The 13,847-nt window shown below is 38.4% G+C and overlaps 1 protein-coding gene across 2 annotated transcripts in view; it reads right to left on the reverse strand.

Moving 5' to 3' along the window:
- Positions 1 to 13,847, reverse strand: part of DIAPH2 (diaphanous related formin 2) — a 339,263-nt gene that overhangs the window by 110,114 nt on the left and 215,302 nt on the right. For both annotated transcript variants that reach the window (XM_032227728.1, XM_032227726.1), the window contains one exon: positions 10,228 to 10,392. In XM_032227728.1, the coding sequence (XP_032083619.1) occupies positions 10,228 to 10,392 (165 nt within the window). The remainder of the gene's footprint in view (positions 1 to 10,227; positions 10,393 to 13,847) is intronic.

Genomic DNA, 13,847 nt, shown 5'->3' on the forward strand with positions numbered 1-13,847 from the left:
ATGGTTGTCCACTAGGACTCCAAGATCCCTCTCACAGTTACTACTATTGAGCAAGGTACCACCTATACTGTACCTGTGCATTTCTGTGCAATAAACAACAGAAAATCGAAATTTGAAATGGCTAAGCAGATATTTGTCTAATACTGCCAAAAAAATGTCCATGAGTACATTGAAGGATCCATCCAGCCATTCATTAATTCTTATGAATCTGAAAAGTCATCCCCCAAGGAGTCAATTGTTTCAGCCAAACAGAAATAAACAAGCAAGACCTTTTCAGAAATGGGTACCAAAGCAGTCGGCAAGCAGTGAGTTTCCATGTTTCCCAGTGGGTGGTGTGAAGCAGAAATAACAACAGTAACAACAGGCCCAGTTTGCAGCGAACAGTGCACAGAAGCATTAGGCCTGACACGGAACTTCTGAGGGATGCCATAAAAGATTATGATTCTTAGCAAGCCAAATGATTGTGATAAAATTCTCTAACTGGCAGATAAAGAGTATGGAAGCAGCAAAATGGGGGTAAAAAGCAGTGTGGCAAAACACATCGTTCTGCAATGAGTGAAATATGGATTTTTAACCTCCCAACTTTTCAACTCGCAGCCTTGAACTAGTTTAGTCTCTTCTGCTTCTTGCTTATAGAATTATATAATACCTTGGTAAGGCCACACTTGGAATATCATATCCAGTTTTGGTCGCCACGATGTAGAAAAGATGTGGAGACTCTAGAAAGAGTGTAGAGAAGAGCAACAAAGACGATTAGGGGACTGGAGGCTAAAACATATGAAGAACGGTTGCAGGAATTGGGCATGTCTGATGAAAAGAAGGACTAGGGGAGACATGATAACAGTGTTCTGATATCTCAGGGGTTGCCACAAAGAAGAGGGAGTCAAGCTATTCTCCAAAGCACCTGAAGGCAGGACAAGAAGCAATCAAGGAGAGAAGTAACTTAGAACTAAGAAGATATTTCCTGACAGTGAGAACAATGAATCAGTGGAACAACTTGGCTCCAGAAGTTGTGAATGTTCCAACACTGGAAGTTTTAAAGAAGATGTTGGATAATTATTTGTTTGAAATGGTGTTGGGTTTCCTGCCTAAGCAGGGGGTTGAACTAGAAGACCTCTAAGGTCCCTTCCAACTCTGTTATTCTCTTATCTTCTATTCCTGGCAATTTTACGAGTTGGTAGGAAAATGCTCGGTACAGAAGCCGCCTGTGTTATTATTTTAACACAAATTGGATCAAAGGAGTCAGCTCAGAAGCACTAAGACTGAAAGATTTAAGGTGAGCACCTGAATTAGCAACACAAAGATGTTGTGTTTGACCGAGACTAAGATCCAAGTTATCTAAGGCTCTGACATTTGAAATTTTGGAGGTTGTTTTCTTTTTGCTTTCTACAAGAAAAAAAAATCTCCTTGGAAGATCACACAGTCACAAAAGTACCGAGCCCGATCAACAGCTTGGAAGTTGAAATAATGAAAATTCCTTGTCTTTTGAGTTTTTTTTTTAAAAAAAAATAGCCCAGGGGCGAGTAATAAAACAAAACTAATAGCCAGATATTGTCTGTGAGGATTTTACTATAGATCTGTGAAAGGCAGTTGTGTAGTCACTAGATGCTAGGAATACCCAGAATTTTTCTTCTTCTAAGTGTTACACAGGTATCTAGAAGTACTTCTACATGTTGTTAACATTATTTGCAAACTCTGCCCACTATACAAAGTGGAAATTGGAATGTCAAAGCAACACTCCCTATTTTTAAAAACACTGATCGCACTCAGGTGGATACACATTCACCACTGAATCTTTGAAGAGTACAGAATTCTATAAAATATATTGAAGAAAAGTGTCTAATACGACACTGTGTTTTGTTTGAAAAGAATGGGACCAAAAGCCAAACTTAAAACTCACTTAACAACTGTCTTGTTTAGCAATGAAAATTTGGGGGCTCAATGAAATGAACAAACAATAAATTGAGGATGTAAGTTGAGGTCTATTTGTAAAGAAAAGGACAAAAAATAAAAACAGCCAAGCTGTTTTATCCTCAAGAATACTACTGTGTGTGGTTGTGTTTCTGTAGAGGTAAGTTTTTCCGTTGATCTCGGGGGGGAGGGGGGCACACCCCACACACAGAAATACACATACTGTTTTTTTTTTCTTTACTAAAATTCATGCTATATTTTAAACCTGCCCATCACTCTGATTTGATCAACTTTCTAATTGGAGAGAAGCATCTTCCGTCTTACTGGATCTATTTTTGAGAATTATCCTGAGAACATTTTTTTAGCAGTTTTTTTAAATTATTTTTTTCCCTTCTACAACACCTTACAGTCAGTATATCAACATTGTCATGTCATCATACCGGTACATGTATATAATATTTCGCTTCTATATTTACACACCTTTATACACAGTTCTATATATATTTATATATATATTGTTTTTCGGCTTAATTTAATTAATTATTTTATTTTATTTTATTCTTGTTTTGCAGCCATTTGTACATTTTTAACATCAACCTTGACAATTAAGAAAAGCCTCTGCTAATAAGGGATCGGGGAGATCAACATTACACCGACTTAAGTTCTCTGTAGTGTTTCCCATTCATAAAAGTAAGGCTTCGTTATTTTGATATTTTCCAGTGGGAAAATTTTGATGAACCAATTTCGTTGTATTTAAGTACAATGACAATAAAGATTTTACACTTACACAGACAGACAGACAGACAGACACACACACACACACGTGTGTGTGTGTGTGTGTGTGTGTGTGTGTGTGTGTTTGTTATTTGTGCTGATAAATAAATAAAGGGAGACTAGTATAGATTTATTTCAAGCTATTTAGCTCTCATCAGCTAGCCATACCCTTACTGGGATTCGAACCTTTAAAACACAAATATAACAAAGGCAAGAGTAAAAATATTGGGTTTCTGTCGTGTTGGACTCTTGTGACGAGCCGATTGACAGAGAATGGAAGCAGTTAGCTTCCTCCCATAATTGGGGCATACCAGGGGTTGTGACTTTATATATAAATATAAATATAAATAATATAAATATAAATATAAATAATAATATAAATATAAATATAAATATAAATAATATAAATATAAATAATAATATAAATATAAATATAAATATAAATATAAATATAAATATAAATATAAATATAAATATAAATATAAATATAAATATAAATATAAATATAAATATAAATATAAATATAAATATAAATATAAATATAAATATAAATATAAATATAAATAATATAAATATAAATATAAATAATATAAATCTATCATCTATCTATCTATCTATCTATCTATCTAATCACACACACTTCACTGTTGCCAGTGATTCTGGTTTCTCTTGTACTCATCTACTTAACCTTGAATGATTCACCTTCAGAGCATTCCATTTCCAAAGAAATAAATAGCTATGACGTGTAAACAAAGCCCATTCCCTGAGAATACTTGCAAAATCAAATTAATTGGTTATATACGATTCACGTTCATGGATTCGGTTACATGAAAGGCCAAAGGAAAATAACCATCCAGCTTCAAACAGGCCCACTTGAAATAAACTACAAATTACAAGCATTATGAAGGACTGGTTGTTTTGTTTTTTGTTTTTTTTTTAAGGAAGAAAAATATAATAATCACACCTTTAAAATGTCGCTGTTTTGACTGAGGGATGTGAAAGTATTGAAGGATGAGATTTGGGCTGTTACTTGTCCAGTCCTGCAAAAGACGAGGGTCACTTCATTCATTTAAAGAAGTGGCACCCCTATGAGACATCATGAAATCCAATTCATTGTTAATATTCATATCTGAATTCTGATGCGGACAGGCCATGAACCACCGTAATGAAGGCCTCCATTTCATCTCTGACAATTGATTTTGGTTCTGCAATGCATTAATTAAATTATTTTTAAGAGGCAACTGCAGAAATTTAATCCCACAAGCCGTCCTAAAAAGAAATCCCTTGTGTGTTGACAAATTCACAATTAGTGTTGATTGTCAATCTGAAAAGCAGTTTTGATTCTGAATAACTTCCACAAAAATAATAATAATAATAATCTGTCCACATTGTCAATTATTCAACTAGTGGCTGGTTTCTAAACTGTTTTCCATATATTTAGGATGCAAGGTGCGTTTTTTTATCATCCCGTGATGGAATACAGAATGAGTTTTCTGCAGAACTGACACAGTCCAACAACTCCGTCCCTCTTAAATGTCCAGTTAACACAGTTCAGAACTCTTAAAAACATTTCTTTACCCAACTAGGTAATATCATCAGAGCACTGATGAATGTTACGTAGTTTCGGCAATGAAATGTCTGTAAGACAACAGCCAAGCTGTTGAGAAGCACAAAGGACCTCTCTTTTTAGGTGGATTTTACAAAGACTTTGGGACATTTTTATGTACTGTTACCATACTGCAGATTCTCACACAGCCATACCCTGTAACTCTCTTTGTTCTCTGCCTCACTTAATTTATGTTAAAGAAATGAATATGAAACACTGGGCTCATTGTGACTCACTGGACAAGTTGCTATAGTTGTTCTGACCAAAGCTTTCTTAACACGAATGCAAAACCTCTTTTATTTACACAACTATGAATTCCTTTCATTCATAGTCAGCAAGGCTTGCCAAACAGTCTTTCAGAGGAATATTTATCAACACGAACCTTATCTTGCTTGGAGAGCTGACAGATAACTAGTTTCCAAACTAGGCAACACTTGGCACAGAATCTCTTATAATCCCAAACAGAACTTTCCTCTCTTGAAAGGACCGAAGAAACAAATTGTTTCCTGCAAAACCCCACTCCCCCTTCGCTCCTCTTTTGTTTCCTATGGGTAGAGCCAATTGCCTCCAAGGTGTGGCTTTACTCCCAGGTTGACGCTGCTTTTTTAGTTGTTCCTGTCTTCTGGCAGCTCTTCTACGCAGAGCTGCCAGAAGAAGGGAACAATTAAGGAACAACGGTTGACTCGTGACTAAAGGCAAAAGGGGATGGTGAATGGCCCCTCCCATAGGGAATACAGAGGAGCAAAAGAGGAGTGGAGTTTGCAGGAGACAATTAGTTCGCTTAATTAGTGTGAAGATTTGTTTGTGACTCTCAGAGACTCCTTGCCAAGTATTTCCTTCTACAGTGTTGCGTCTGGAAGCTGTCGACCTGGCAACTATCCAAGGACTGATAAGGTCTGTGTTTGCATTTCACCCTTGAAAAACTGTTTGCCGGGACTTTGCTGGATGTGAATGCAAGGAATTCATATTAGCCAAATAAAAGGGGTGGTTTTTTTTTTTTTGGGGGGGGAACACAAGGAGTCTGTTTCGTGATTTGATGAAGCCTAGGTCAGAACACACAATTTGCTCAGCACCCTTGAAACCCAATGAGATTTTGATGCTGGCATTTTCTTTCATGCCATGGTCCATTTTAGCGTTTCATTTAAAAAAGGGTTTTCTAGCATTATTTCTCATAATGTGTTGTATTGCTACTCTAACCTATAGAAAGTTTTTCCTCTTCAAATGAAGATCATACAGTCCATGAAGTGTGAAACTGAGGTGAGGGGTGGGTGGGGGGAATCCTACAAAGGAGATCAAATTTCCATTCAAAGTTTACTTTTAATACAAGAAAGTAATTCTCGGATAAAATTCCAAAAGTAGCAGAAGGAAGAAAAGTAAATAAGCAATTCAAGGGCACCACATAACTTTGCTTTTCTTCCTAAATAGCAAGTCCCAAAGGCAGAAAACGTTTTCATGTTAATCTATAGCAGCAACAAAAGGAGAAAGGAACTGGAAGAGGTGTAAGATCCACCCAGCTATCTTTAAACATTCCTTTCTTATTGATGTGTACTAATAGCATGAAAATAACTCCATGAAAGAGAACATTTCTTAGGAAGTTCAACTATGAGAGGAAATGGAAGACCCAAACGGATATACCGTTTATGTTCTTGCTCTCATGCTGTTAACCTTGTTCTAGTTTTTTTGGGGGGAAAAACTTAGGGAGTTTTCCATGCTTTTGCTAATGTCCTAAGTGCCACTGGTGACAAACCTTTCAATCAATCTAGGATGGTGCAGCATCTCTAAAATCCTTTATTATATTTAATTAGACAACCTGAAATCCACACTGTATATTGGGCATTAATGCAATTGAGCGGGTCCAGAGGTATTTCATGAGAAGAGAATCCCTTAGGCCACCAGGCTTGAAATTTTGGGCTTGGTGAATCTGGAACTGCACCGCCTACTGTCTGATTTAAGCATAGTATCACAAAATTGTTTGTTACAACGCCCTATCTGTCAATGACTTCTCCAGCTTCAATCGCAATAATACACGGGCAAACAATTGATAAAACTGAAGGTAAACCGCTCCAAACTCGATTGCAGAAAATACGACTTCAGCAACAGAGTGGTCAATGCCTAGAATGCTCTACCTGACTCCATTGTTCCATCTTCAAACCCCCAGAGCTTCAACCTTAAACTGTCTACCGTGGACCTCACCCCATTCCTAAGAGGTTCTTAAAGGGGGCGTGCATAAGCGCACCAGCATGCCTATTGCCCAGTGGTGGACGCCGGCGGCGTCCTCGTGCACACACGCAGTTCACGCATGAATCTTAGCGCCTGTGCGATGCTCCTGCTGCTCGCGGAGAATCACGCAGGCACTGTATGTGCCATGCGCCTGCGTGGAAGTGCAGAAGCTGTCAAAGACCCGTAAGGAGCGCGGGCGGGCGTGTGGGCCCTTTGGCGTTCCTGGAAGTTACTTACTTCCGGGTTCATCAACCAACCGGTCCGCGGGGACCGCCGTGAACCAGTTGAAACCCACACCTGCTATTGCCCCTGTCCTTCTGTCCCGATTTATTTGTACTCATTTCCTTCGTTCATGTCCATGTTTATACTTATACCTGTTATCTTGTACATGTACATTCTCTCTCTCTGTATCTCTGTCTCTGTCTCTGTCTCTCTCTCTCTCTCTCACTCACTCACTCACTCACTCACTGTTGTTATTTAGAAATCAACAATAACATTAAAAATGAATGTAGTAAGGTTGGGAACTGTTTTACGGTGCACACCAACTGTTGATAGTTGCTCAACAGATTAAAGCTTGCTGCTGGCGGAAGGCTTCTTGTGCTAAAAGCGACAGCAAGTCACTGAGCATCCCTGATAATTCTAGGCAGTTTGAATAGTCCCTCAAGGCGAGCATCGTATTCTGGAGCATATGTCTTTCCCCATCCTTTCCTTATGATGCAGTTAATTACAACAACCCAGAGGCAGCCAGTGGGAACAACATCTGCAAGAACCCAATTTAAAGAGGAAGGAAGCAAAACAGGGAGATGTTTTGCCTAATGGGTCCCGTTTAGGTCTTAAAATTTTAGAATTCTGATTATGGTGTGGAATAAAAGGAAGAGCATAGGATTTGCACGATGAGTCCTTTTGCTTTGTTGTGTCATAGGCTTCTACCAGTGGTGGGTTTCAAAAATTGTTCGAACCTACTCTGTGGGTGTGGCCTCCTTTGTGGGAGTGGCTTGCCGCCCATGTGACCGGATGGGAGTGGCTTGCCGCCCATGTGACCGAATATGAAGATGCCGACGACACTTGACAGAACCACCTTAAATTACCTCACACACAGCACTGGCATGCATAAGAATATGATGATGTAAACTTGTTTTTTAAAAGGCATCTTTGGTTTGGTTATGTTCTGATTGTGCCACAAACACACCAATCATCCTTACCTTTCACAGAGGCACTGAGTTTTATAAATATGAGCATGATAGTGTAGAATAATCATATCCAAGGAAAAAGGATATATCCCTTTTTCCTTTTTTTCTTTCATCTATCTCTCACTTTTTCTTTCTTTTTTTCTTTTTTATTTCTTTCTTCCTTTCTTTCTCTTTCTCTTTCTCTCTCTGTGTGTGTCTGTGTGTGTGTGTGTCTGTGTGTGTGTGTGTGTGTGTGTGTGTCGGTGGTGGGTTTCAAAATTTTTGGGAACCTCTTCTGTAGGTGTGGCCTGCTTTCTGGTAGAACCTCTTCTAACTGGTTGGGTAGATTTGACAAACCGGTTCTTGCGAACTGGTAGGAACCCACTTCTGGGCTAATCACAGTCTCTCATCTCTATATCACTAAGTTATTGTGGTGGTGTTAAGTTTTCAGAGACATTGCCTACATAAACACCTTGAACCCACTGAGGAAAGGCAATCAGTATATGCAACTGATTAATCAATGCAATGAACATCAACAAACTGACATAAACTTTATCTCGGTCATTGAGTAGCATTCAATAAAGCAAGCAATTAAATACCATTTGTGCAATTGAATGTACCTTTATTGGTCAATGACTTAAATGGAGTTTCTGTAAATCTAAAATAAATGTATTATTCCAGGATTGATCAGGTAAATTCTAGACAAGTCACGCTAGACTACTTAAACATCAATGGGACTCCAGAATTATTGTTGTTGTTGTTGTTGTTGTTGTTGTTGTTGTTGTTTGTGTGTTTTTAACCCATTTCTCATATCTTATAATGACTTATTAAATCAATCTATAGCTTCAAGCAAGACTACATTATTCTACTGTCAGCCTCTGTTTTGCTGCTTGCTTTTCGGCTGCCATTGAAACGGGGAGGGAGGACATGGTATTTGGGTGAGGGAAATAATCTGTACAGGAAGACTGTTAATTGGGAGTTGTTCTCACCATCTCCTGCGCATGTGGCAAGGAGGGGAGTTTCCCGCCAAGGCCAACTGTCCGGCATACCAACCTGATGATGATTTTTGAAGATGTCTCCCACCTGACAGCTGTGGAGATATGGGATTGGACTATGGACTGGGGTTACCAAGGGGAGGGGAATGGGTTATGTATTGATATCTATTGCTTTTGCACGCTTTTGCTCAGATCCAGCTTTGCTTAGCTTCTATTTATTTATAATCAGTAAAAAGTACTCTTAATTCTGCAAAATGGAGTTGAGTGGTTTCTTTCTTGGTTAATAAGTGAAGCAGCCTTGACATCTAGCCTTTTATGGATCACTCAAAATTCTAGTTCTATCAACCAATATTCTAGGAAAGGGGTGTCAAACTCGCAACAACACGCTGTCGTCACGTGACATTATCACAACTTCCCCCCACCCTTTGCTACGCATACGGCCCATGGACCGTGAGTTTGACACGCCTGCTCTAGGATTTTAAGATAGTCCTTCCCTTCCTCTTTGAAAAGTGGGAAATATTTGATATGCTGAGAAAAGAGAAACAGTTGTCGCTTTGCGGGTATCTTTCTTTTCAATCTATAAATATGTCCTGGAAAAGAAATGCCTCAACTATTTTCTCTTGCATTCTGTTTTGTGGTTAGAGTAGAAAACAGGGTCAAAAGTTACTAAATGAAGCTATTATATGATCCTTGAGCTTTTTTGAACGTTGTAAAAGTCAACTCATTGTCGGATGTTTGATGAACCACGTTAAGTGAGAAAAAATAATAACATTACTGACACTATATCTCTTAGAAGCACCTCTTCTTCCATGAAAAGCTATTTCTAACAGTAAGAACTATTATGAATAGCCTTGGATATGTCATGGTTAGCAAAGAGCTGGAGGGGATAATAATTAATGGAAATTGTTAACTGGAGTAATCCCCCCCTTTAAAAAAAAAAAAAGGAGAATGCTTTAAATTCTGCAAGTAATTATTTTCTCCATCTTAACTATTCCTGCAAAATCGTTTCTGAAAATTAAATAGCTCTCAAGTATATGCTGGGGTTACAAATATCTGCTTTTTTGTGGTTGTGACTGCGGTTGCTTTTGCCACTCAGAACATCTAGTGAGAAAAATGTGCAGAAAAGCCATCAATACCCAAATCCTAGTGAAATCAATTGAATCCCAACTGAACATGCTCATACTTTAAATAGGTCTGAGAAGATATATGACTGATTAATCCACCGCTGCTTCCCTATCGCAGGATATTTGTATAGATTTTACACGATGAAAAACGATTTTCCCCATAAAGATTTTGCAGCACATTTTCACCGATAAACACACTGAAATATAACAACGAATTATATATAAATTCCAGATCTAAAGGCAGAAAAAGAATGGAATAAAACAGAACACTGAATGGAAAGCTGAATATGCAGCCTGTCTATTAGTGATCTATTTCCTTCAAACATTTGATTTTAATCAACACAATTTGGTAAGACACTGGACAATATGCTAGAAAGAACCATGCACAAATATATTTATCAGTATAGGAGTGATGAATCTCTACTTACCAAGAATAATGTCCGGAATGCACTTAGATCTCCAAAGAATTCCTCCACGGTCACAGATTTGGAATCAAAAGTGTAATAGTCTCCCAAATTATCATACAGCTTTATCATGTTGTTATGCATGTTTGATAACTTTTCATACTGTTCTCTGGCACTCTTGGCAAAACTGTGTTCTTTTGGTTAAGGAAGCTTGAATGAATAACACAACCAGCTTAATATCTAATTTCTGTTTTTACCAATGTTTGATAGAAAAAAAGTTCCATATTTTAGCCAGTTTAAGATTGCTCGATTCAAGTTCGCTCAAGTACAACTGCTGGTTGCTTGAAAGAAATCAGTTTTTGCTCGCATTCGTAATCTTGAGCAATCTGTGATGTAGGAGGCTGGACTTTTGAAGCAAAGAAAATAGTTAGCATTAATATCCCATCAGAAATGACACGGGGCAACATTTGTGAGCGGAAAGCGCATGTGAAATCGGAGATATAATTCTGATGGGATCCTGTACTTTAGGATTCAGCAAATGCAGAATCATAAAAAAATATATGATACTCCAGTAAAAAGGAGTGAGGAGACAAACCAAATAATTCTACTCAGAATAAATCCCAATAAAACATAAATTATTAAGATAAGGCATCCTTGGAATGGCACGACACATATATTGCAAATATAGTTCTGAGATGCTATATAACTCCTAATCCAATAAAACTGTCTCTTTGCTATTCTGGAGATGCATTAAGAATAGTCTGAGAAAGTTGTATGAAAAGTCACAATGGGAATATAGTAAAATGGTGTAAGAATCTAAACCTCCTAACAACATTTAAGCAAAAAAAAAGTCTGAGCAGTAGTTTACAGAATTACTCTGTATGTTTGCGCATTTGCGTGTGTGTGTGCCTGCATGTGTGTGTGTGTCACTGTATGTTGGAACTTCTGCTATGCTGTTGCTTGTGTATTACTGTACTTTTGTGTTTAATGAACTAACATTAAGTAGAGAACAAAAATAATATTTCTCTAAGTGTCGTGATTGCAGCAGTGTGAACATACTGCACTTAAAAAAAAAAAAAAACAGAAAAGAAAAACTTGAAGAGGGCTTGAAAATTAACCCAAGATCTACTTGACCTTCATAACAATTTTAGTTACAAATTGCATAATTGTCACCTGAAGTGGAAGGAAGCAATTTCATAAAGGAGTTAAACGTCAAGAACAATGCAAATGCAAATAAAGGTTAACATTTTATTAAGGGAATAATTAAGTCATACCTTTTCATTCTTCTACTTCAAACTCAATAAATGCTTCATTAATTTTTTTTTTCCTAATGACAGAAAGAAGGGGAAAAAGAGATTAGCAAACTTTGTTCTTTGGCAAATAGGTAGCAGCCCGTGTGATAGCAATAGCAATTAGACTTATATACCGCTTCACAGTGCTTTACAGCCCTCTCTAAACAGTTTAGAGAGTCAGCATATTGCTCCAACAATCTGGGCCCTCGTTTTACCCACCTCAGAAGGATGGAAGACTGAGTCAACCTTGAGCTGGTGGGAATCGAACTGCTGGCAGTGGGCAGAATTAGTCTGTAGTACTGCTTTCTAACCACTGGGAAGGGAGGGAGGGAGGGAGGGAGGAAGGCAATAGCCATAACATTTAAGACTTATATACCACTTCACAGTGCTTTACTGCCCTCTCTAAGTGGTTTACAGAGTCAGTTTCTTGCCCCCAACAATCTGGGTCCTCATTTTACTGACCTCAGAAGGATGGAAGGCTGAGTCAGCCTTGTGATGGTGATTTTCTCTGCGATGCTCAATGGATGTTCGCCTCTATGCTAAGTCACTTTCCTACTGCCCCCATACCAGGGGAATAAACATAATCATGCATGACACATGTAAAAAAGGGACAGTTGTCATGTTGTTATAGCTTCCATCATGAGTTTTTTTTTTAAATCTCCATTATTCTAACAAAATGGAGAAAGATTGAAAAAAATAATAATCTGTTTATAGTACAGATAGAAACGTACACAAATGCATCCGTGCTTGATTAAGCTCTATGATCATCAGGCAATTCAGGTTCACCAATTATCTTTCCCCACCAGCCAACAAAGTTGCAGAGAGCATTGGAATGAACAGTTGGCTCTTCAGTCTAAGACACAGGAGACATTCAGAAGACAAATTGTACTTTTCCTAGCTCTTCCACTCAACCTCAATCAACAGTTGCATGCAACATTTCTATTAATTACATTTCTTAGTGTTAAATAAACATCATGTTGTCTGGGTATTTAATTTGCTTAACAATAACAAATGTCATTCTTACTTCCCACTCTTTTTTTCCAACCACTGGTAAAATAAGTTCCAAGTTTGATAATATTTATCAAACAACTTTCCCAGTCTCTTTATCGTCAGCTAAATGTCCTTCTTGTTTGAGGATTCCTCTCACTGTATCTTTGCAAAACTCCTCTGGATAACAAATACTGGATTATTTGTCCTTACAGAAATGATCACTAACATTTTATAATCCACTCCAAAACCTTTGTGTACTTAAATACTTCAAAGTTGATTTGCAGGTAAGTACTCGAAGAGTGGAACGTGATGGCTCAGTGGCCAAAACGCTGAGCTTGTTGATCAGCGGTTCGAATCCCTAGCGCCGCGTAACGGAGTGAGCTCTCGTTACTTGTCCCAGCTTCTGCCAACCTAGCAGTTTGAAAGCACATAAAAAATGCAAGTAGAAAAATACAGACCACCTTTGGTGGGAAGGTAACAATGCTCCGTGCACCTTTGGTGTTTAGTCATTTGATTTTGATTTGATTTTATTATATTTATATGCCGCCCTTTTCCCCCAAAGGGGACTCAGGGTGGCTCACAATTCAAATCAAGGAAAGGGGGTACAGACAAAAAATAAAAACGAAACATAACAATGCATTAATTTAAAAACACACAACAGTCATACCATTCGAGACGGGGGAAACAGCTCTTTAGCCCCAGGCCTGTCGGAACAGCCAGGTTTTAAGGTCTTTGCGGAAGGCCTGGAGGGTGGTGAGGGTTCGAATCTCCACGGGGAGTTCGTTCCAGAGGGTCGGAGCAGCCAAAGAGAAGGCTCTCCTCCGGGTAGTCGCCAGTCGACACTGGCTGGCGGATGGAATTCGGAGGAGGCCTAATCTGTGGGATCTAATCGGTCTAGTGCCGGCCACATGACCACCAATACGTCTTCAGACAGCGCTGGCTCCTCAGCTTAGAAACAGAGATGAGCACTGCCCGCTAGAGTCGGGAATGACTAGCACATCTGTGTAAGGGAAACTTTACTTTTATCTTACGTGAAGATACCCTCTCATTCTTAAAAATAAAATCAACATAGGTTTTGTCCTACATATGACAGAGTTGAATGAATTCAGTGATGAAGAAGTCTTGTCTTGTATTTGGAGACTTTTTTTTAAAGGCAGACAACTTTTAAAAAACCCTGGAAACTATTCCGGTTCGCAAATTAAACACATGAAAGGAAAAGCCCAATCTTTATCAATATGCCAACTCTCAAGAGAAGAATGGAAAAATGTGAGGATAAATATGCTGCGTCCTTCATAATAGCGGCCCTCTCTTGCCGGCGTGGGATAACAAAGGGAAGCCGACCAACCTGATGAAATAAATTGA

Source organism: Thamnophis elegans, chromosome 12 (genome assembly GCF_009769535.1).
Source record: "Thamnophis elegans isolate rThaEle1 chromosome 12, rThaEle1.pri, whole genome shotgun sequence".
NCBI lineage: Eukaryota > Metazoa > Chordata > Lepidosauria > Squamata > Colubridae > Thamnophis > Thamnophis elegans.